General features: G+C 60.6%; 3 protein-coding genes across 6 annotated transcripts; 2 read left to right on the forward strand and 1 right to left on the reverse strand.

Moving 5' to 3' along the window:
* Positions 1–999: 999 nt before the first annotated feature.
* CDC42EP5 (CDC42 effector protein 5) lies at positions 1,000–5,491 on the forward strand. Its single transcript, XM_061173940.1, is given in 2 exon segments — positions 1,000–1,161; positions 4,972–5,491. Coding segments are annotated over 2 exon segments (612 nt in total). The 3' UTR covers positions 5,422–5,491.
* A 271-nt stretch (positions 5,492–5,762) lies between these two features.
* Positions 5,763–8,650, forward strand: LENG9 (leukocyte receptor cluster member 9). The gene has a single exon (XM_061173817.1). It carries the CDS (start codon positions 6,617–6,619, stop codon positions 8,282–8,284), a length of 1,668 nt encoding a protein of 555 aa, XP_061029800.1. The 5' UTR covers positions 5,763–6,616; the 3' UTR covers positions 8,285–8,650.
* Positions 8,651–9,115: 465 nt separating this feature from the next.
* LENG8 (leukocyte receptor cluster member 8) lies at positions 9,116–19,873 on the reverse strand. 4 transcript variants are annotated; one of them, XM_061173753.1, is made up of 16 exons: positions 19,749–19,873; positions 18,024–18,116; positions 17,228–17,402; positions 16,771–16,872; positions 15,911–16,021; positions 14,893–15,145; positions 14,591–14,732; positions 14,181–14,369; positions 13,565–13,843; positions 13,351–13,491; positions 12,939–13,224; positions 12,203–12,304; positions 12,052–12,120; positions 11,827–11,956; positions 11,539–11,746; positions 9,116–9,626 (listed from the first exon to the last, which is right to left on the reverse strand). In XM_061173753.1, the coding sequence occupies exons 2-16, from the start codon at positions 18,059–18,061 to the stop codon at positions 9,464–9,466; spliced, it is 2,388 nt and encodes a 795-aa protein (XP_061029736.1). In that variant the 5' UTR covers positions 18,062–18,116; positions 19,749–19,873; the 3' UTR covers positions 9,116–9,463. The 4 variants fall into 4 exon arrangements, with proteins under 4 accessions (XP_061029736.1, XP_061029734.1, XP_061029733.1 ...); XM_061173751.1 differs by having other exon boundaries at positions 9,535–11,746; positions 13,351–13,428; XM_061173750.1 differs by having other exon boundaries at positions 9,535–11,746.
* Positions 19,874–23,437: the final 3,564 nt, after the last annotated feature.

Here is a 23,437-nt window from a genome sequence, read left to right on the forward strand (position 1 = left end):
CCCCAGGTCGGGCCGTCTGGCACGCTGGCCACTGAGGGATCTTACTCACACCCAAATCTGACTCTTCTTGTCGCCGCTAGGCACTGGCCCTCGGTGATGTAATGACCCTTCTGTGGACGAGGAGCTCCAGGCAGGGATATTCATCCAGGGAACTCCCCAAAGCAGGGTGAGAGCTGCGCCTCCGAGCTCACATCCATCCTTCTGCTGGTCTCACTGCCCGACCTGGTCTGTTTCTCTCTCTCTCTCTCTTTCAATCCCACACATACTCCCTCAACAGCTGCAATCTGGAAGAAATTATTCTTCTACACAGCCAGACTTCCCCAGTTTCAGGAAATTCCAGGCTGGCAGGGGGAGGGGCCGGGCTGGGGGCCGCCCCGTCTGCCGTGTTCTCGGGCAGACGCACACCCAGTGCCAGCCTCCCCCCGCCCCCACCCCAACTCAGCCCGGAGGGGCCTCAGCTTTTCCACCGCTACTTCCTAGTCCTTTAAATCCTAGAGGCAAACTTTTGGGGGATAAGGAAGGCTGGGAGGGGCCTACGCCTTAACCCTCTCCGCCCCAGACAAGACTGAGCTGGACTGCGCGGTGACTCTGCGCCCCTTTGGGCTCCTACCATGGCCCCCGAGAGGGGCTGACACTTCAGATCCCGGTGCAGGTGAAGAAGGGGCTCCATGCCAGGTTCTGCCCGGGTTGGGGCTCAGACTCCTGGGTCTGAGGGAGGAGGGGCTGGGGGCCCGGACCCCTGGGTCTGAGGGAGGAGGGGCCGGGGGCCTGGACCCCTGGGTCTGAGGGAGGAGGGGCTGGGGGCCCGGACCCCTGGGTCTGAGGGGGGAGGGGCTGGGGACCCGGACCCCTGGGTCCGAGGGAGGAGGGGCTGGGGGTCTGGACTCCTGAGGCTAAGGATCAAGAGAGCTAGGAGCCAGGACTCCTGGAACCTAAGAGAGACGGAGGTGGCACTCTGGGCCCGGCCGCCTGGGTCCTGGATGCCCCTCCAGGTTCCGCATGACGCTTCCTTTGCCAGGTGAGATCCCGCCCGGAGGAAGAAGGAAGGAGGCTCGGGCCTGGGACTAGGAGGCGGAGGCGGGCTCCGAACCAAGAAGAGGGGGTTCCCAGCTTGAGCCGGAGCCTGAGAGTTTGCCTGCCCGGTTCAGCGAGGACCACGAGGTAAGGGGCAGTGGTGGCCCAGGGTCCCCGGTCAGGTCTGGAGGGGAGCCGGCCACCCGGCCAAAGGGACGGCGGCCGCTGAAATCCTGGGCCGCAGCCACGTGGCCTCAGGAAGCGCGCCCTGGAGCCCCGAGGGGGTCGGGGGCTCCCAGTCGCTGGTCCCCCTGCCCCGTCTGGGTCCCACCCTCCTTGTTGCCTCTCCTAAAGGGCTGAGAACCAGTCGGGCTGGATCTGGAGCGGGTTGTTATTTCCTCTTGGCGGGGCTGGGGCCCGGAGAGGACAGAGGTGAGCCAGCTGTGCCCCCCACCCCTGCAGCTGGAGCCTCGGCCCGGAAAGAGAGGGGGCGGGTGGAGGCGGGAGGAAGGCGGCTTAGCCGAGTGTGCGCGGTCGCCGCGTCCCAGGCTCCCATCCTGGCTCCTGCTCTCTGCCTGCTTTAAGATTGTCACAACAGCCCCTCTGTACGGAGCTTGGCCCTGTGACGGCCTTTTTCCGAGTATGACCTCATTGCATCAAGCACACAACAAGGGAGATAGAGCCTTCTGTTCAAGGGGACACCGAGGCTTGGAGAAGCGGAGTGACTGGCCCCCGAGGTCTCAGAGCTAGCGAGGAGAAGTGGTAGCTTTCAAAAACAATTTTGAACTCATTGTTCTTATCTAGAATGGGAAAAAGAAAAAAGCAAAGCAAACAAACAAACACAGTGAAGGGTGTAGGAAATCCCTGGCCTTGATATCAAAACGTTATTTTTTCCATGGGTCTGCACACCCTCTCCTTTGGGGGCTGTGAGCAATCTCATATCATCCTTTGACTCCGGAGTTCGTCTGCCTGGGTTCCAAATCCAGCCCCCAACATTTGCTACTGTGTGATCCAGGGCAAGTTACTTCACCTCTCTGTGCCTCAGGTGCCACCCACATCTGTAAAAGGGACAAAATAACAACGGTCTCCCCTCACTGGGTTGTTCCGAGGATTAAATGAGTTCATTCATTTGTGTGAAGCACGTAGACCCCTGCCTGGCCCAGAATAAGTGCTCGGGAAATAAAATGTCAGCATCATGAGTATACTCTACGACAACCGCTTGCAAACAGGCATTCTGATTTCCCATTTTTCAGAGGAGTAAACTAAGGCTTAAGGCTGAGGAAGTTAGTTCCGGGTCCCACAGAAAGGCAATGGCAAACCTGTTGTGTTTGGTGTCAGAAACCAAGATCTGAATATGCTGCTAAGTGCTGGAAAATGGCAGTGATGTCACCTTGTAGGGTGATAGGAGGATGGGATGAGGGGCAAGGTAGGGGGTGGGCAGGGAGAAGAGGCAGTAGCTGAGAGCCGTCCAGGGAGGCGCCAGTTCAAGGGGCAGCAGGCAGTGGAAGCAGTAACTCTGGGCTCTGGAGTCCCACAGAGCTGGCTTTGTGACCTTGGGCAAGTCATGTACCATCTCTGAGCATCTATTTCCTTCTCTGGGACAGGGGAGAATGATCCAAACTAGGACTCCACTGAGCATTTATTGAGCATTTGCTGTGCGCTGGCTACTGTGCTAAGACTTTCCATGGGCAACATCTCCCCAATTCTTGCAAAGAGACTGAATTATTATATGAGCGTCATTCCATTTTTGAGATGAGGAAGTGAGGTCAGAAAGGTTAAGTAACTTGCCCAAAGTTACACAGCAGTGGGCACAGTCAGATCCAAGTCTGGGCAGTTGGCTTTCTGAGTTCTGCTCTTTTGAACTATGAATCACTGCCCAGGGATAAAGGGTGCTGCTAGCTCTGAGACAGGATTTTTTTTTTTTTTTTAACTGAGGATTGAGATTCATTAATGAGCAGAGGTCAGCATTAAAAAAGAATAATACGGAGTTCTCTGGCAGTCCAGTGGTTAAGACTCCGTGCTTCCATTGCAGGGGGCGGTGTGGGAGTGTGGGTTCGATCCCTGGTCGGGGAACTAAGATCCTGCATGGTGCAGAATAAATGCATCATTCATTCATTCATTTATAAAATAGAATTGAAACTGAGTGCCTAGCATGTGATAAGAGTAGGTCTCAATTCATAAAATGTTTGTTTCCCTTATGTAGGGGGTGTGGGTTTGGGTGGGGAAGGAATGGTGACTGTGTGCCAGATTGCAATAAAATATATTTATTCATCTAGGTTGAGGTCAGGGAAGTTTGAGAAACACAACAGAGGTGGTAAATCAAGACTGGTTTTTCCAGAGAAGTAACTGTAAAGTGTGTGTGTGTGTGTTTGGGTAGGGGAGAGGGCAGCTCTCTGAACACATCCATCTATGATTATTTCAAATCCTTTCGGCTTTAATTTTTCTCCACGTTATCACTGATCTTTCCCAGGGTGCTGGTCACTAAAAGGACAAGGCTGGCTGCTTTGCCTGCTTCGTAGGATTTGATCTAAATTTTGTTCCACAGTTTTGTTTGGGAACACATGCCCCTCCCCAACACTAACACTATCAATTGGCTGGAACTGTTAAAAATATAGTTTTCTTTGATTGAGTATTTCTATGTGTCCTGCAAGGAAGGTAGTGTTATTTTATCCATTTTCCAGATGGAAAACAAACAGAGAGCGATCACATAATTTATCCCAATTCATACAGTTGGCAAAGGGTGGGGCTTCAATTCAAATGGAAAGTTTTTTTTTTTAAATTGTTATTATTATAATAACAGTGACTGTTAAAACAAAAGTACAAGGTCATCAAAGTCCCTCCCAGAAGTTCCATAGAAACAGCCAAGTTCCAGGATATGGGCAAAGGTTGGCAGGCATATCTATTTACCATCGAGTCTGATGCAGTCATGTGGCTATAGGGCACCTAGTTTACAGTTCATGAGCTGCCAGTTTGGAATTTATGCCATTCTTGCCATGTTTTAACATAGCAAAATTTGCATGATTATTATTGTTACTCTTGTTTTCCAAGAAGTAAGACTTACATGTTTCTTTCAAAACCAGATAATTCAAATTATAAAATGCTGTGCAAGTATATAGATTTCCCAGGCCCACCCTAAACCTCCCAAATTACAATGCTCAGGCCAGCCTACATGATGACTTTTGTGTGTTCTAGGCAAAGCTTTCATGGAGATAATTATATATGTATATATATCATAATTATATTTTACGACTGCGTTGGTATAAAGACAAACGTAATCCAGACGTTTTAAAATAAAACACGGCAGCCCCGTCTGGGAAGGGGCTTCTGTACACCATGTGTTGAGGGGGAGGGTCTCATCTGCGCTCCCCGGGGTTTTGTGGGCTCTGCAGGCCCCAAAGGCGGGGCTGGAGAGGAAGACCTGGGCCTGTGTCCCTGCCCTGCGGGAGCTGCGGACCAGTGGCCTCAATAAAGGACAAGAGGTTCAAAAAAATAATAATAAATTAAAATGTTTAAACATGTGTGCGGGCCTCTAGAAGTGTGGCGGGCCCTGGGCACTGTGTCTGCTGCACCTAAAGGACAGAGTCCGCCCTGTCTTCAGGGTGGATGGCCCTGTGTTCAAGCTGGAGTTTCTGTCAAGTTTGGGAAGCAGTCCAAAAGGCTTGGTGAAGGATGTTGCTTGTTCTCTGACCTATAAAAAGCTCAAACGTTAGTTCTTGGTGGAATTAACATATGGGCAGACCTATATTTGAGTGTGAGATTTGAATCAAGCAGCTGTGACCTCGGACCTCTGGGAGCCTCAGTTTCCCCACTTGTAAAATGGGAGTAATCCCACCACCATCATCCTGTACTTATGGAGAGCATCCTCTGAACGGCGTGCTAGGCCCAGGGCTGGGAACACGGAAGGCCTCGGTAGCGTCCTCCCGGGGGAGGCCGTGCTAACCCGTCCCTATCCCGCAGATGCCGGTCCTGAAGCAGCTGGGCCCCGCGCAGCCCAAGAAGCGGCCGGAGCGCGGCGCTCTGTCCATCTCCGCGCCGCTCGGCGACTTCCGGCACACTCTGCACGTGGGGCGCGGCGGCGACGCCTTCGGAGACACTTCGTTCCTGAGCCGCCACGGCGGCGGGCCGCCCCCTGAGCCCCGGCCGCCGCCCGCGGGGGCCCCGCGCTCCGCGCCGCAGCCCCCGCCGCCCGCCCTCCGCGCGCCAGCGCCCGCCGACCCGCTGCTGTCCTTCCACCTGGATTTGGGCCCCTCCATGCTGGACGCAGTGCTGGGCGTCATGGACGCGGAACGCCCGGGCGCCGCCGCCGCCGCCAAGCCCGACGTGGACCCCGGCCCCGGGGCGCAGCACCCTAGTGCCCGCTGCCTCCCCAACGCGGACCTCGAGCTGGACGACGTCATCGGCCTGTAGGCACCCCCATTCCCTGCGCCCTTACCGTCCAGCGCCCCACTTCTTTATACATAAACCGACAAGGTCTGTGCCCCAGGGTTTTGTCTGTTCACTTTGCATGTGGGAAGGGGGGACGGGGAGGGGTGATGGGGTCCTGGTGCCTTTAAGAGCTAGGTGTGTCACGTGGGGTTCCGGTCCCAGCCAGGTGGGTAGAGGTCTCAGCATTAGCCTGGTGTAATGGGATGCGGCCCCTTTAAGAGAGCCAGGGGCGTGGCTGGACGGTGCCCCTCCCAGGGGCGGGGTCCCGATGTGGCCGCTCCCACAGCCTGGTTTTTTCAGCAGTGTTGGCTGCGCGCCGCCGCCGCCGCTTGCCGGACGCGGCCCCGGGCCCGGCCTGACTCGCTCCCTCGGGCCGGCCGACGGCTGTGACCCCCGTGAGCTCCGTGTCTCCAGTGGACCCAGCCCAGGCGAGCTGTCCTTTACCCCGGGAGCGGCCGCACAGGAAAAATGGCCGGGAAGAGGCGTGGTCCCCGTAGAAAAGGGACGCCCCAAAGATGTGTTATCCCGAGGGCGACAGTTGCGTCCCAAATGCGGGCTACGAAGTTCGTTCTGAGCCTACAGGCGTCCGGTTGTCCCGCGGAGGGCGCGGCCCAACGAGGGCCCGGAGGGGCGCGGCAGCACATGCAAATCACTAGGCGTGTGTAGGGGGCGGTGCGAGCCAGGCTCGTCAGGGGCCAAGAGAGCGCGGGGCCGCATCGTTAAAGCACTGGACTAGGGACGGGGCCAGGTTCTCTAAGGAGCAAGAGTGGCGGGGCAGCACCTTTAGAGCACTGTGGACTAGGGACGGGGCCAGGTTCTCTAAGGAGCAAGAGTGGCGGGGCCGCACTTGTAAATCATTAGGGAGCGGGGCCAAGCTCGCTAAGGGGTCAGAAGAGGCGGGGCCGCACCTGTAAGGTATTTGGATTGGGGGCGTGGCCGCATATGTAAATTATTGGGGCCGGGGTCGGGGCCACAGATAAAAACCGCTTGGCTGCAAGGGTCAGGCGCCCCCAGGGCACCGCGGAGGGCCGTCCCACGCGCGAGGTGCTTTCCAGGTCGGGGCGGGGCCTGAGCCTCGCCCGTGACGTCACAGCGGCGCCTGGCGCCCGTGCCGGCAGGACTCACCCAGGTGCGGAACGGCCTGAGCGGGGCGAGCGCGCCAACGCACCCCGCTCGCATGGCGGCGGCCGGAGGGCCGGAGTCGCCCGTGGGGGCCCCCGTCGCGGAGCCCGCGCCGCCGCCGGCCTGCCGCTTCTTCCTGGAGGGCCGCTGCCGCTTCGGTGCCCGCTGCCGCCAGCCCCACCCCGGGGCGCCGGCGCCGCCGCAGCCTAGAGGCGAGCCCGAAGCCGAGGCCAAAACCAAGAAGCCGCCGCTGCGCACGGCTGCGGCCGTCATCCAGCGCATCCGCTGGGACCCGCGCCTCGACCCGGCCGACTTCTCCGTGGGCTACGTTGACCGCTTCCTGGGCTCGCGCGAGGAGCCCTTCCTTTCCTTCTGCTGGGACGAGCCTCTGGCGGCGCTCGGGCCGGGCGTCCTGGCCGTGCCGCAGCACCGGATTCGCTACTTCCGCTTCCGCGGCCGTCTGGTGTGGGACCGCGCCTCGCGTACGGACCTCGTCTTCGGCTCGGGCTTGGCTGCGGGCCGCGGGTCCACCATCCTGGACGCGCTCGACGGCGGGGACGCGCACGGGATCGGAGAGGCGGGCGACGGCGAGGACGCGCACCAGACCGGGCATGCGAGCGGCGGCGAGCACGTGCACGGAGCCGGAGGTGAGAGCGACGGCGTGGGCGCGCACGACGGCGGAGACAGGGGCGGGGACGTGCACGGGACCGGGGACGAGAGTGACGGCGAGGACGCGTACGGGGCCGTAGGTGCGCTCAGCGGTGGGGACACGGCCGGGGCCGGAGGCGCACTGGACGGCGTAGCTGCGACCTGCCTTGGCACCGGTGCGGGAGGGCGCGTACAGCCAGCTTGGACGGGACTCCGGGCCGCCTTGGCCCCGGATGGCGGAGGCCCCGAAGCTGGGCGCCTGGCGTTGGCGGGGACATTATCGAGGATCCAGGAGCGGGAGTTGGGCGGCCCTGGGGGCCAAGGTTCCCCGTGGATGCAGCCAAGAAGGGCGCTGAAGCCAGCCGCCGCCGCTATCGGGGAGCTGCCGGCTGTGGTAGCCCCGGGAAGGCCCTCGGAAGGCCTCTCTGAGACGGAAGTGGAGTGGGGTCCCGGGGTCTGGCCCGTGGACGGTGGAGCAGCCGGGGCCGTGGGCCCTCGCCAGCCCCGCCCCACGCACTTCGTGGCCCTCCTGGTGACAGAGGCTGAGCTGCAGGCCGGGGTGGCCAAGGTCCAAGAAGAACTGGTACGAAATGCACCAGCTAGCGCGGCGTTCACAGTGCCTGCTCAGGCCCTGCACCTGACAGTGGCCCTGCTGAGGCTGGCGGGCCCCGGGGAGATGGCGGCTGCGGTCGACGCACTCAGAGGCGTGCTCTCGGACCCCGGGCTTCGGGTCCCTCCGAGGCTGAGGTTCAGGCGCCTGGTGTTCCTGGGCTCTCGTGTGCTCTGTGCGCCCCCCGACCCCCCTTTGGAGAACATGGCCCGAGTGCTCAGCCAGAGGCTGGAGGCCGGGGGGCTAAGAGTGCTGCAGCCCTGCAGGGGGCTACACCCCCACCTCACCCTGGCCAAGGTGCCCCAGGGTTCCCAAGTCGGCCTCCCCAAGCCTGGGTTCAGCTCAAGGCAGGAGCTGGGGAGCCAGCCTCTGGGGAAACTCTGGCTGTGCCGCGTGGGGAGGTCAGGGGGCACCTACCAGGCCGTGGCTGAGATCCCCCTGGTATCTCAACCCCAAAAGAAATAAAGGCCAGGACCCAGACACCCAGAGGAAATCTAGTCCAAGGCAGAAGAACAAAGCGTGCACGCGTGTTTTCTCTCTCTTTAATTTTGGTTTCTCTCAAGCTTCCAAATGGTGCTCAGTGCTCCAAGGAAAGAATGAAGGAAGGAAAGGGGAGGGGGAGAGGAGGGGGAGGGGAGGCAAAGGAGGAACATCTGGAAAAAAAGCAGCCCGACAGTCCAGCTGTTTGCAAACTCATTGCACATCCTCCAGTTACATGGCAGAAGAGGGAGGGAGGACGGAAAAGAAAAGAGGAGGAAGAAAAAATAACTTAAATAAACACACACAAAAAGAAAAGAGAAGGAAACATGACGTGAGCTGGTGATCCATGAGGCGGGGAGGGAGGGTAACCGTTTACCTGTGCTGAACCAAGGGGGGAGCGGGAGCGGGAGGGGGAGGGAGGGAAAGGGGAAAAAAAACCAGAAGAAACACGGGGGGGTGGAGGGAGGAAGGGACACGGAGACAACTTAATACAACTGTAGACGAGGCGGCCCGGCCGTCGAGGTCCCGCGATGGCCTCCGGAGTCCTCAGTGCAGGGTGGCAGTGCGGATCTGGCGGTGGCGAGGCGTTGGCGTTTCTGGGGTCGGGGGCCGTGGGCAGGGCACAGTCTCTACGCGGCTCCCCTCGCCCCAAACAAACACTGAGGCCCCGGAGGGCTGGGCAACAAGAGTCTGTGGTGAGGCAGATGAGGCGGCGGGCGGCGGGCTGGTGTGCTGGTGCCCCCGCCGCAGGCGGGCACGGGCGGAGCGGCCTGTCTTCTTCCACTGGCCCCCCCCCGGCATGGGATGGGCCAGGGTGCCGGGTCGCTACCGGAGTACAAGCTCGAGAGAGAGAGAGAAAAAACACTGAGACAGCATTAGTGGAGGTGCAAGGTGGACACAGACGACCCTACAGACCATGCCCCCAACCCTCTGCTGTCCCCCCCCCGCCCAATCCCATCCCTCGGAGGCAAAAAATAAAAATGTAGAAAAATCTCTGTACAGACTCCCTGGTGGGAAAATGGGGGCCGGGCTGGTGGCTCTTCCTGGAGCCCACTCCCCGCAAATTAATTTACACCCCAAGTCCACGGCTCAAAAACAAAACCCGCCGAGGCGGCGCTGGGGGGCTGCAGCCCTGCCCCCCTCCCCCCACGGCGGCGCTGGTGCTCAGAAGGCCGGCAGCTGCGCCAGGCTCAGGCGGCAGTCGACGCTGCAGTTGTCCGGGCCCGTGTAGGCCAGGCCCAGGGGCTCCAGGAAGGCCCGGCAGGCGGCCTCGCCCTCGAAGGCCAGCTCGGCCTGCAGGTAGGAGACTGGCAGCGCAGGGCGGAAGCTACGGAGACAAGAGGAGAGCGCGATGAGGCGGGCGGCGGGCGCGGGAGGGCCCCACGAGCAGGGAGTGGGCGCCCCCCTTTCGGGCACCCGCAGGTTTCCTCAGCGCGTCACCTGCCGGCCCCTCCCCAGCCCCGGCCTCCCCCCTCAGGGGCTCGGGGGGGCCCGGGGTGGGGGGGCCCCAACCCCGGCTGCGCCCCCCCTCCCCCTCACTTACCTGTGCGGGGGGCGGGAGGAGAGGGGGCGGGAGGGAAGGGCCCGGCTGGCTCCTCTGCTGGCCGGGGCCTGGGCAGCCCCTCAGGAGAGGGCCCGTGCGGCCCGGGGCAGGGGCCGGGCGCAGGGAGCCACGCGGGGCGCGGGGCGCGGCTACTCGGGGACCCGCCCCCCCGCTTGCCCTGAGCTGGGTCCGAGTGCTAAGAGGAGGCTTGGCCTGTGCCAGGAAACGGCTCTTCTAAGTAAGTACCGCCCCGTGAGCTCGCTGAGCTCCCTCCCAGAAGCTGTCACCCTACCCTGTACACACACACACACACACACACACACCGAGGACAGCGCAGCGGCAGAGCCACCTGGCCACTGTCACCTAGGAAGTAAGTAAGTGGCAGAAAACCCTCAAACCCGTCCTGCCTGAAGCCCCCACTTCCTCACAGCCCTGCAACTCCGTGGGGGGCGGGGCACAGGAGCCTGCTGCCCCCCGACACGGGGCTGGCCCGGGCCAGCGAGCCGGAGAGAAGCCGCGCCACCCTCCGGAGCAGGGGGGCACAAGACCGGGAGGCCGACAGGCCAGAGCCCCCCCACAGGCCACGCGCACGCAAGCTGAGGCAGAAACGGGAGTGCCGAGGAGCAGCCAGAGGCCTGCCCGGCTACGGCCCGGGGGCGGCGCAGAAGCGCACGGAGGACACACCGGGGGAGCCCAGGGTCCTTCAGGTAACCGGCCGCCTCCTCTCTCCTGGCTTAGAAAGCGGGTCCCGCGGCCCTGCCTCCTCTGTGTCTGTCCCACTCCCACCTCTCTCTCCCCACGGCCCCTGCCCCGGCCCGCACCTCGCCCTTAAATCGGCTTGACCCGAACTGGATCCTAGGAGTCTCCTAACCTGCAGGGTAAGTGTCCCTCCCCAGCTGCAAGCCATCCCCACGGCTCCCAACGAACTGACGTGGCACTCGAGGCCCCGCGTCCTCTGACCAGGGCTTCCCAGCCTCAGCGAGACTGACACTGCGGCCAGGGGAGCCAGCTGGGGGGCGCCCTGTGCACTGCAGGACGCTGCGCAGCACCCCTGGCCCCCACCAGCAGAGGCCAGGAGGAGCCCTGGTTGTGACAACGGAAGAGGTGTCCTGCCGTGGCCTGGGGGCGTCTCCCGCCTGACTGGGAACGTGGGCACAGGGTCCCGTCCCGGCCTAGCTTGCCCTGCCTCACACCTGCTCCCTGAGCGCGCCCGGGCTCTCAAAACAGCTCGAGTGGGAGCGGGGCCTTGTCCCTGAGACCGCGGCTGCCAAGGGCGGGGCCGCCTTTGCTGGGTGTCCCCACAGAGCGGGAGCTCAGCCACAGGAGCGCCGAAGAAGGTGGGCAGAGGCCTTGGAGGAAGGGGAGCCCGGAGCAGGGAGAAGACAAAGTGGGGTCCAGGGTGATACGAGCAAAAGGCAAAGAGAGGCAAAGGGGCAGGGGACCCCAGAGCAGTGAGAGAGGACGACGGAGGAGGGCCCGCTGTGCGCTGGAAAGTGGAGGGACCAGAGGGGAGGGCCGAGGGCGGAAAGGAGAAAAGGGGAGAGAAGACCAGGACCCGAGGGAGGGAGGCCAGGGGAGCCGGAGGCCTGGCACCCAGAGGTGGAGGTGTGGAGGGGAGCGGGGAACGGAGGGGAGGAGGCGGGCGGCGGTGAGGCCGCAGAGCAGAGGGCCAGGGGGAGAGCTCAGCTTCACATACGTTTTGATCATTGCCTTGAGGGCGGCCTTGCGCTCCCGGTCTGCAAACTTGTCCACGAGGTAGCCAGACATACAGGGCGCGTGCGAGTAGAGCCGGAAGAAGCGGTGGTAGTTGCCCAGAGCCCAGGCTGCCCTGAGCGCCAAGGCATGGGCCACACAAGGGTCCGCCTTCAGCTCCCGCGTCAGGTACGCCAGCTCCGTGGTGATGTCTGCGGCCGGAAACAAGGACGTGAGCAGGGCCGGGACCTGGGGGCCCGTGGCCGCCCCGCTCTGCGGGGCTGCGCCTCACCTCCTGAGTTCTTGGTGAAGATGTAGTAGAGAATCCGGTAGGCAGTGAACTCGCCCACGTTGCCTGGCAGGTTCTCAGCATACAGTGACTTGAGCTGCGTCTGGCACTGGTTGAACTCTTCGTGGTCACCCTGGGGGGCGTGGACGGAGGAGCAGAGTGAGGCCAAGACGGCGGGGCGTGGGGGGGCGGGCAGGGGAAGCCGAGGGAATCCCGTCAGCCCCTCACCTTCTCCAAGGCGATGCGGGCGTGGGTCTCGTACACCTCCACCGTGAACTCGGTGCGCACACCTTGCACCTGGGCCGCGGGAGAGCAGGTGTCACGCCGGAGCAGGGCGGCACCCAGCAGTGTGCCCCCCCCCCCCCGGTCCCCGCCTCACCGTCAGGTCCTGCCGGATGGACTTCATCTGCTCGCAGGCAAAGGCGTAGTCCTGCCTCTCCTTCCAGTGGGACTTGACCACGCACAGCGACTTCTTCAAAACCTGCCAAGGAGGCGAACCGTGGCTCAGCGTGACCTGAGCAGGGAGAGCGAGGACGTGCTAAAACCTGCCACGGCTCCACAAACTCGGGGTCCTAGAGCGGGGGCTGCAACATTAAACCCAGCCAGTGGCTCGATGCCGACATTAAAGGGAGTAGAACCTAAAGCGGTAAGAGCACGCACACAGTCTCTGCGTCAGCACAGGCGGCGCGTGCGCCCCGGCGGGACACGTCAGCCCCGCTCCCAGCTCGGGCCTCAGGGGATGTCGGGACATGGATGTCCCAGTGTCTCACAGGCACTGGCCGGGGACACCAGCTTCCTTCTCCTGGTCTCCTAAGCAGGAGACGGAGGCTCAGAGGCCGGCCCAGCCTTCCGACGAGGCCACAGGCCCTGGACTCGGCTCCGAAGCACAAGCTCTGGGTTCAGTTCACCTCTCGGTGCCTCAGGCCTCCGGGGCCCGGTCAGCCACAGGCCCCCTGTGCACAGGCAGGTCGGGGTCTTCCCCGAGCCAGACCCCTGCCCGCCCCACCACCTCCTCCCACGTTGCCTCTGCCATCCTCGCAGCGTTGGTCCCGGAGGCCTGGTGCCGGCGCTGGCCTCACAGGGAGGACCTGCCCTCGCTGCCAGGGGGCACTTACCGCCACGGGGCGCACGGTGGATGGGTCGGGGGCGCAGGTGAGACGCAAGTAGTGCTTGGTGATGTCGGGGCAGGTGCCCACGATCTGCAGCTCATGCCAGTCGGGGTCGGCCCCGCCACTCTCCAGGCTGCCCATCTGCAGCACCAGGGGCTCCAGGCGCAGGCGGCGGGAATGTCCGTGCTGGAAGCGCGCCGCCCGCTTCTGCTTCTTCAGCTCGCGCTCGGGATCCTCACACTCCAGGGCCGCCATCTTCTTGCGGCTGCGCTTGGTGGGGGCCAGGTCGTGCCTGGGGAGGGAGGGAGGGAGGGAGGGAGGAGGGGGCCCTGAGGCGACAGGCGTGGCGCCACCCGCCCGCCTCTGCCCCGCTGCCCAGACACAGCCCTCCCCCTCCGCAGCCCCCCCACAGCCTCACCTCTTCCCACGCTGCGCCCTGCCTCGGCCCCGGTCCACGTGGGCCCCCCGGCCTCCCCGGCCCTTGGGGGGTGGGTTCCTGCGGCCCACAGGGTGACACTCATTCCCTGAGTAGGAACTGTCCGAGTCCGAGTGCGAGTCACTGCGCGGAGGAGCACAACGGTGAGGCCTGAAGCGGCCCCGCCCCCCGCCCCCCCACCCCGCAGGCTGCGCACCTGCGGCGGAAGTGGCGGGTCGGGGAGCGGGAGGAGGAGCGGGAGCGCGAGTCCGTGCTGGAGGAGGAGCTGCGGTCCTTCATGAAGACATTGCGGTTGCCGAACTTGGCGAAGCTGCTGCCCCGGGCTCGGCCAGCACCCCCAGCCCCGGGCGTCCCTCGCTGGGACTGGGCACCCCCGCCCCTGGTCGCTGAGCCTGCCCCCCGGGGAGGGTGGAGGCTGCTAGGGGCCTCCCACCGCTTCTTCTTGGGGCTCTCAGCCACAGGCTCCCGAGTCAGCCTGGGGATATAGCAGGGCAGGGCATCACCACCCGGCGCCCCGACGTCCCCGACGCCTGCCACCCGCCCCTGGACACACGAGCTCAGGACGAAGGGCACTTACCCAGGCCACTCGACTAACACGACGCTCGGGTGGGAGACAATCCCAAGGTTTTGCGTGTCTAGAGGCTGCTCGCAGCCGCCGAGTAGCACACCCCCCGCCTCTGCGCTCTCGCCCCCGGGACTCCGACCCCTGGCAGCCTCCCGCCCCCAGGACCCAAGCCTCTTGCTCCCCCTCCTCAGGGCCCCGGGCACTGGGACGGCAGGCCCCCTCCCGAGCGCGCCCCGGCCCCACGCACCCCGGCAGGGGCTCCCGGCTCCAGTCGATGGTGTAGGCCGAGCCGTCCTGCAGCCTCGCCTGCAGCACCTCCTTCAGCAGCTTCTCGGTCCGGTCCTTGTCCTCCTCCGACTCGCAGGCGGTGAAGCAGCGCTCCACGTACTCCTTCATGTCCTGCGGCCAGTCGTCGGGCTTCCCGGACAGGCTCCCCCTGGCGGAGGGAGGGCAGCTGCATTCGCTCGGCTGGGGAGCGGCAGCCCACGGCCCAGCCGGGACCGTCCCCGCCGCCCCTCACGGGCGGGCGCTCGGGGCGAGCCCGCGGGGGCCGGGGGGGCGCTCTGCTTTCTAAGGAGCAGGCCGTGCCGGCGGGCCGCACGCAGATGCTGAGCACGGTGCCCCGGGGCTGGCGCAGGGCACGGGGGTGGCCCTCACCTGTGGTTCTGGGCCTTCTCGGGGTTGGGCTGGGGGCCGAAGCTGCCGTGCTGGCCCTCCGTGGTGGAGCCGAAGCTCTGGCTTGTGACAGCGAAAGGCCGTTTCTGAATGTTGAACTTCAGTCCACCAGTCCCAGGGGCCGCTGTGAGGGCAGCGAAAGCTGGGGTGAGGCCCCCCCAGGCCCACATGGGTGGCCCCGCCCCCACCCCCGGGGCAGGAGCCGTGAGCTCCAGAGAAGGGCGCCCGTTCCGACGCCGGGAGTCCTGGGGGCCCCCTCGCCTCCACGGCCCAAGGCCACTCACGCTTCATGCGGTTCCACAGCTGCTGGCCCTTCTTGGGCTTGGCGGGCTCGCTGTAGCCGTGCTGCCCGTAGGCCTGGCCCGAGGCGGACCCTGCCTGGCCGTGCTGCGTGGCAGGGGCCGTCCCGGGCTGCGGGCCGCTGCTCAGAGGGTGAGCCCCGCGCGGGGGGTTGGAGGGCTGAGGGGGCTGGGCCGCTGGCAGCTGCTGAGGGGGCGCCTGGTAGGACAGGCCTTCGTCCATGCCCGGGACCGGGGGCTGCGGGCGGAGCGGCCGCTGAGGCGGGAGCGGGCGCCCCGGGCTGGCCCTCGCCCACCTCGGCGCTCAGCTCCGCGGCCGGACGCTCCCCACCTCGCCACCCGCACCCGCAGAGCGCCTCTCGAGGGGAGGCTTCGGCGACGACAGCCGCCCCGCACCGCCCACGGCCGAGCGGCTCAGCCACCGCGCTACTCCCCCATGGCTCCCGCTGCTGGGCGGCGGCGTCCGCCCCCGACGGCACCCCCGCCCCGGCGGTCACTGTCCGAGCACGTGTCACGTGCCCGTCAAGACACACGCGTGGCGCACGCTCGCGGGACCCCGCGATAAAGCCGCCATCCTTCCCCCCGGATGGCACCGCCTGAGGCGCAGAGAGAGCGTGACTTGTAGTTTCGCCACCACGGCCGCTGGGATTCACACCCAGGTCTGCCCACCTCCCCGGCACGAGCTCCACCGCGCCTCCCAGCCGCACGCGAAGTGCAAGGCTAGAGTGTGAGAGCGAGACTGTACGCGTGTGGCCGCATGCTGAGGGGAAGCACAGGAAAAGGCTGCCACGCCACAAGTGCTCCCACCGTCACCCCGACACCTCAGCCCCCTGGCCGTGCCCAAGCCCTGAACCCACCCTGGTTTCAAAAACGATGCTTTGCCTTCCTCGTTCTCAGATCAGGAACTGCTCGGCAGGAGCAGCTTAAATAACGCAGGCGCCCGCACCGCTGGCCCGCCACCCCCCGCGCGCGGACGGGAGCCGTGGCGGGGCTAGGGCGTTACCTGGCTCAGAGTTCCCTGGTGCTGCGGTGCGGACGGCTGCTGTGGTGCGGCTGAGCCGTAGGAGCTGGCCATCCCGTACTGGGAGGGGGAGCCATAGCTCTGGTACATGCTCTGGCGAGGGCACAGGAAGGAGGGGTTAGCAGTGGGCCCGACGATTCCTTCCCCGGAGGCCGAGACCTGCCCCTCTCTCCCAGCTGCTCAGTTTGCGATCCTTTACCGATCTCTCACCCTCCCTCTCTCCACCGCATAAAAGCGCCCAACTCCCTCATGCTGAAAAATTACCAAATAAAATGATCACCTCCATCTGTCCCACATTCCACTCCCTTCAACAACTATTTACTGAGTACCAACCCATCTAAACACTACAATACAATGGAAAGTAAAGACAAAATGAACTTTGCACTCAAAGTACGTGCCACAGTAGACACCCAACACGGCCAACAGTAAGCAACGAATACCAGCCAAGCAGAGAAGCCAAGCGGCAGGGTGAGCGGTGGGAATGCCACTCTAAGGAAAGCCTGCCCCAGGACGGGCACTCCGCAGGCGCTCTCCGGGCAGCCCTCTGCTGGGCAAGGACACAGCGAGTGTCGGGACACCAGAGGAGGGCTGAGGCGGGAGCAAGGGTGGACTTGGTGTGTGCTGAGGTGGAGGAGCCTCCCTGGCAACGTGAGCACGGGGGGGGCAGGGTGGGTGGCCACGGAAGGACCTGGGCGTTGACCTTGTGGACCACGAGCTAAGGGAGGGTTCTGCAGCAGTTGTCACGGCTCTGGTCAACCCACCCACTGCCCCTGGACCCTGCCCGGCTGATCCCACCTCCGCCCCTCCGCCGCGTGGCCCTGCCGGGCGGGGCGGGCACTCACCACGGGGTAGTAGTAGCTGTACGGGTAGGCGTAGCTGTACTGCTGGTACCACTGGTAGTACTGCTGCTGCTGCAGAGCTGAGGCTTCTGCCTGTGACACGTACTGTGCGGGGAGAGAACCACGTGCCATCAGTGCTGGAAGCAGGAGCCCAGGGCCCCGCCAGGGCAGGTCTGTTTACTGGTGGTTAACTGCCAAGGGACAGAACTGGGTCCACATCTCTCCACAGAGAGCCACCACCTCTACCACCGACACGAGCACCCCTCCCTCCTCAGGCTGGATTCCCAGGAACGACGACCACATGGTGCCCTAGACTCAAGGAGACAGACTCGCTTCCCCTACGCAAGGGCTCCTAGGACATCTTCAGAGCACCCTGCCCTGGTGATGCGAGACGACACAAGCGTGTGCGTGTGCCCCACGCCCGCTCAGGGGACGTGGGTCCCCCGGAGACGCGGCTCACCTGTGCACTGGACACGGGCCCGCTGCTGCTGGCCTTGGCAGAGCTACCGGCAGCTCCCGCTTTGCTGATGCTGGCCAGGGCCTGGCGGGCCTTCTCCCACTCGGGGTTCTCGTGCATGGGGGTCTCCATGCCACTCTCTCTGCCTGCCCCGGCCACCATGCTGTACTGAGAGGACCTGCAGACAGGGGACGTCGAGTCAGCCCATTCTCCCACTGCACACGGTGGGCAGGATGGAAGCAGGCAAACACCAGGGCTTGAATCCCAGAGCCTCAATTTTCTAATCTGTGACACACTGACAGCCAGTTTCTGCTTCACAGTTTTCAGTGAGCGATAGATGCGATTACCTACCTAAGGTACTTTTCCAGATGCCTGCTACATACAGATGTTAAAAATCAAACAAAAGGATTACCAGTAACCACGGGACTTAAAACAAGACCTAATGCCTAGCAGATCTAAATACTTTATGAAACCACAAATTCTGTCTGATGCCACCTCAGTCAGAAAATCATCACACTGTTTTGGAAAAAACGAGGAATTAAAAAAATAAATAACTGAGTATTAAGCGTCAGAGGCTGCCCCTTAATCACAGCCCATGGAATGAATCATCACACTTTTGTGAAACAAGCACTGTACTGTGAAAGATGAAAGCTCAAAGGAGTGCCTCATCCGCACCCCTACCCCAGGGGCTGTGGTATCATGTCCCCCCTTGCTGTGTGAGGGCCCATCCAGAAGGCAACACTGGGTCTTGCTTCCTCTCACCCTCCCCTCCGACCCCTGTCCCTCTAGCCTCACTAACCAATCCGTGCTACGCTGATCACCCACGTTGGCCGCCATCTGGACCCTGGGGTGTACGGGGTGGACCTCAGGAGCCAGACTGCTTTTTCACTGTCTGCAAGAAAAAGAACGAATTAGGCAAGAAACATGTCAACAAATAGGGAAGAGAAGCAAATGGGCTCACGAGAAGCCAGACAGAAAAGGGAATCTGAGAAAGAATGAACCAAGGAGTAAACAATCTGAAGAGAATTTTGGGTGTGGAATTAAAGGGCTACAGCCTGAGGGAAAGACCCTGACCCCTCTGCAATGCTCTAGGTGGAAAACAAAGGATTTGAAAACAGGGAAGTCCAAATGAGTTTCCCAAAGAGAAAGAGAAGGATCGGAAGCCCATGTGAAGAAAGGGAAGGGTTCGAGGGAAACCCCGAAACAGGGACAGGGTCAGAGGGCAGGGTGGGGGACCTCAGGCAAGGAGCAAGGAGGAAGACAGCTTCTGAGAAGAAGCTCTAATAAACAAGGGCTAAATGAATCTCCAGGCTGGGAGACCTGGAAAGACCCCTAAGAGAGAGTCTGTAAAGAGGGAAACGTTTGAGAAAGCCTTGAGAAAAGAGAACACTGGAGAATGGAGAAGTCTGGGAGGAAAAGCGGATTTCTGGAAGTTACTCCTGGAGCAGGAAAAAGTTGAGGGTGCCAGAAAGGAACCCCGGGAGTGAAGAAATGAGTTCTTAGAAAGCTCTTAGAAGACTAATTTCAGGAAGGTCCCTAAGGATAGAGAACACCGTACATCGGAGATTCCTAGAAACAGCAGTAAACCTGGGAGAGAGAAGAAGCGAGCCCCTTGGTTGGGGGTCTGGAGGGAAAGCTTTGGGGACGCCCCAAGAGGTCCAAAACATCTTTAGGGACTTGGAGTGGGGTGGAGAGAAGAGGACGGCAAGAACATGAGGAAATGTCCTGGGGGCAAGAATTGGGGGGCCTAGACTTGAGGAAGGAACTGAGAAGTATGGGGGTGCTCAAAGGCGAGTCCCGCTGGAGAACCCGAAAATCCTACAAGAAGTGGAAAAATAAGAACAGGAGTCTGGAACTGGGAAAAAGCCTAGAGAAGACGAGCCATAAAGAAGAGACCGAACGAAACTGGACGGAAGGGTGGGGGGCAGGGAGGTGGGGGGGTCACGAGCGGGGATAGTGGGGGGAGCCCCGGGACAGGAAGAAAAGTGGGGGTAAGGTCTGGGGGAGCCTGGAGGGAGGTTTCTGGGCGGGGGCGAGAACCGGAGGCAGGGGGGCACCTGGCCGTCCCGCAGGCCCGGGGAAGGCACAGGAGGGCTCCGGGTGGAGGAAGAGCTCGCCCGGATCCTCGCCACTGGCCCCGGAGCCACCGCCCCGGCCAAGCCGCGCGTGCGCACCACGTCCCCGGGGGGGGGGGGGGCGGGAGAAGACAGCGCAAGGGTCGCCAGGGGCAACGTGGTCCTCCCGAAGGAAGTGACGGGTCAATGGGGGTTGAAGAAAGGGGTGCTCGGAGCCCAAGAATTCCGAGCGCGCGGGTGGGGAGCAAAGGCCGACGGCGCAGGCGCGAGAGTGCGCAGCCGCACTCCCCACCACTCGTGCGCAGGCCCAGTGGCCCGGGCTCCACCACACCCTGTCGTCGCTCGCGCGCGGCGTCCGTTGGTGCGACCGCCGCCGAGGCCTCGGGGCCCGCGGGGCGTAAGGCCAAAAGGAAACGCCGCCTCCGCCCGCCGCCGCTCGGTACACCCACCTCGTCCGTACGCCCCCGGGACTCATCAGCTGCGGCTCCAAATGACAGCAACACGGCCGCAAGACTGCTCCCCACCCGACTGGCTCTTGTCTTCCTTGGGCTTCGACGCCCGGACCGTGGCGTCTTGACGTCACGCGAAGGCCTCGCCCCGCCTCCCTCGTCCCCAGGCAGCCAATAGACGCCACGAGCTTGATTTGAGCCCACCCCTTCCGCCTACGCTACCACGCGGTGGGCGTTCCTAATGCAAGCCGGAAGCCGGGGTGGGGACGGTGGCCCCGAGGGGACACGCGCGGCATAGTTCGCAGGTTCCGCGCCCTTCCACGCATCTTTGTTTTGGTTCAGTTGGTGGTAGCCATTACTATTCCTAGACACAAATTAGTGTGATGAGAGTTCTAAGACTACCCATCGTGTAGTGATGTGGAAGACGAGGGAAGAGAATGATGGACCCAAAGAAGGCAAGAGAACATGAGAATAGCCTCCAGCCGGAAAGGGGAGCTTCCCTAGTAAATAAAACTGGAATGGCGTACCTAGCAGAGGGAATGGCGTGTGCTAACACACAGAGGCGGGAAACGAGCGTACCTTGGGGAGACGGCGGGGGTCAGGTGGCTGTGGCAGAACAGAAGTGTGCGGGGTCCTGGCGTCAAGAGATAGATCTGTGGAGGTGGGCAGGTAGCAGATCCTGAAAGGCCATCGATGTCCGGCTGAGGAATTGGGACCATCCCAAGTTAAAAAGGCCCTTCTTTGAACTCCTTGCAACTAATCTTTTGAGTATGCCAGCTGTTTCCACCCAGGGCTCTGATTGAGAAAATTATCCAGTCCAGTTCACGCGCCGGTCACTGTAGTTATAGCAGGTGGTATTTAAGATGCAGCGATTTCCTTCCCTTTTTCTGTTATTAAAAACTTTTCTGTTGATAACTGCGTGTCATTTTGTTACTGTTAGCACAGTTGATCTTTTTTCCCATCCTTTTACTTTTTTTTAAAATTTTATTTATTTATTTATTTATGGCTGTGTTGGGTCTTCGTTTCTGTGCGAGGGCTTTCTCTAGTTGCGGCAAGTGGGGGCCACTCCTCATCGCGGTGCGCGGGCCTCTCACTATCGTGGCCTTTCTTGTTGCGGAGCACAGGCTCCAGACGCGCAGGCTCAGCAATTGTGGGTCACGGGCCTAGTCGCTCCGCGGCATGTGGGATCTTCCCAGACCAGGGCTCGAACCCGTGTCCTCCGCATTGGCAGGCAGATTCTCAACCACTGCGCCACCAGGGAAGCCCCTTTTACTTGTTTTTTAATTAAACTTTTTGTTTTAGAGTAATTTTAGGCTTACAAAAATGTTGTAAAGATAATTCAAAGTCCTTCCTACCTTACACCCAGTTTCCCCCAATGCTGTAGTATGTTTGTTAAAACTAAGACACCAACACTGGCACATTACTGTTAACTGCAGACCTTATTTGAATTTCACCACTTTCCCCTTTATGTGCCTTTCTCCTTCATGTGCCAGAGCCCAATCCAGGGTACCCCATTGCGTTTAGCATCCCTTTACTTTTAGCCCTTATATTTAAGGTGGGTTTATTATACATAGTGTATAGTTCGATCTTTGTTTTTTACCCAAGCGTACAATCTCTGCCTTTTAAAAGAGGTGTTTATAACTATTGTAATGTGATCACTGGTAAGGTTACATTTAAATCTATCATCTTGTTATTTGGTTTCCGTTTGTCCCATCTTTCTTTGTTCCCCTTTTCCTCTTTTTCTGCCTTCTTTTGGCTTGAGCATTTTTAAAAAATAGACTTTATTTTTTAGAGCACTTTTAGGTGGGGCCTTAGGGAGGTCCCCTGCCCTGTGGTCAGAAACTCATAGGCTGTGGCGATTTCAGGGGTCACCTAGGTGTTTTCCAATTCTCAGGGATCACCCTCCCTCCTCCCTCTTTGCCTGATGTCAAGTCTTGAGCACCGTCGTTTCACATATTCTGTCTGGCATTTTGGTCGTTTCAGGAAGGACAGCAAATCCAGTCCCTGTTACTCCATCTTGTTCAGAAGTGGAAGTCCTCATATGTGTCATTTAAAAATGAAAATAGATTTCCCTTTTGTAAAGGTTAGGCCAAAATGGTCTTTTTTTTTCTTGGTTAGGGCTTTGTGATTAAAGATCACTCCCAGGCCCCTTGGCAGGAAATCAGGCAGCCTGAATCTCAGGGTACTTTGTGAGCATCCTACACTTCAGGGAGCACCAGCTTCCGGACACAGACTCAGAGTCACTAGAGGGCAGTATTTGAGAGCAAAGCAGCTAGAAGCGCAGATGGGCCAGCCCCAGGGCCAGACAGCTCACCCAGTCATGAGAATTAGTGAGTCCATGAGGGTGGCCCCCGGTGTCCCTCTCTGGAAACTGTGATCCATTTCTCTCTCCCAGCTTCAGGCCCACACATCGAAGGCTTCCTGGAACATTCCTTTTGGTGTACAAGATGGAAATGATTAGCAAGCATGGAGCTGTTCCCTACGGCAGGCCCCCACTGGACACCTGACATCTGGCACTCTGGGCCAACAAGCCCTGACCTGAAACCCTTGGGGCTGTTTACGTGTTTGGGGATTCAGGATTTTTCAGACTTTCAAGAGAGAGCATGGTGTATATTCCACAGAGGACACGGTACCCTCAGTACCCTGCCCAGCACTTGGAAGTAACCCCATCAGTGTTTCTGTAGAGAAATAGATGGACATTCACACCAGGCAGGGAAATAGTCTGTAAGTAACCTCGTGCCAGGTTGGGCTTTGCTGCCCAGTGAGTTCAGGGAAGACTTTTGGTCTAACAGAGCTCTTTGGATTTTGGAATTGCTGAGGAGGGACTGGGGAGCTGTCTTTGACACTCTCTGATGGATGACACAGCTGAGGTCCAGCTAGTCGAGCGACGACCCACATCCACTTGGTGGTCAGGAGCGGGCCTGGGCTCTTAACCACAGGGATCCTGCTCTGCGTTTGCCCACTCTGCAGCCATTGTCTGTCACTCCCACCTCAAATCTCTCCTCTCTCAGGCTTTCTCCCAAGATTCCAAACCCAGCCAAGAGCTGTCACGTTCCGAGAGCCCTGCTGTACAGCGGTTTACTGGGCTCGTCCTCTTTCTATGGACTTTAGTTTCCAGAGTTTAGCTGATCGAAGTATCGTTGCAGCAAACAGCGCCTAAAATACATCCTTACGTGTCTCTGCTTTATTTCCATAAATTGATTCCCAAAAGTAGGACTGTTGGGTCAAAGGGTCTGTCACATGTGAGCAGACTATTTTTTTCATTGGACTGCAGTTCATAGCCTCAGGAGCGGTGCACGAGCCGTTCCGCCACATCCTGGCCAGCACGGGACATGAGCCCTCCTTTCCTTATATGATAATCTTATAATTTTAATTTTATAATAATTCTTTTTCACTGGGTGGCGAAAACAAAGTTTCTGCTTGTTTCACGGTGCGCTTCCTAATTATTAGAGTTTGAATGCCCTTTAGTCTGTTCACTGGCGTTGGGATTTTCACTTCACTGAATGTTCATCTTAGTTGCTTATTTTCAAGTTGGGTCATCTTTTTCTTGGTTTGTGGAAGCTTTGCAGATTATACGTATGTATTAAGAATTACCTATTTCTTTGCCATGTGTGTTTTTAGAAAAACAAACTATTTTCCCCAGACTGTCATTTTGCCTCTTGACTTTACGATATTTTTTTCACTCCACA

The sequence above is a fragment of the Eubalaena glacialis genome, chromosome 18 (genome assembly GCF_028564815.1).
Source record: "Eubalaena glacialis isolate mEubGla1 chromosome 18, mEubGla1.1.hap2.+ XY, whole genome shotgun sequence".
NCBI classification, from domain to species: domain Eukaryota; kingdom Metazoa; phylum Chordata; class Mammalia; order Artiodactyla; family Balaenidae; genus Eubalaena; species Eubalaena glacialis.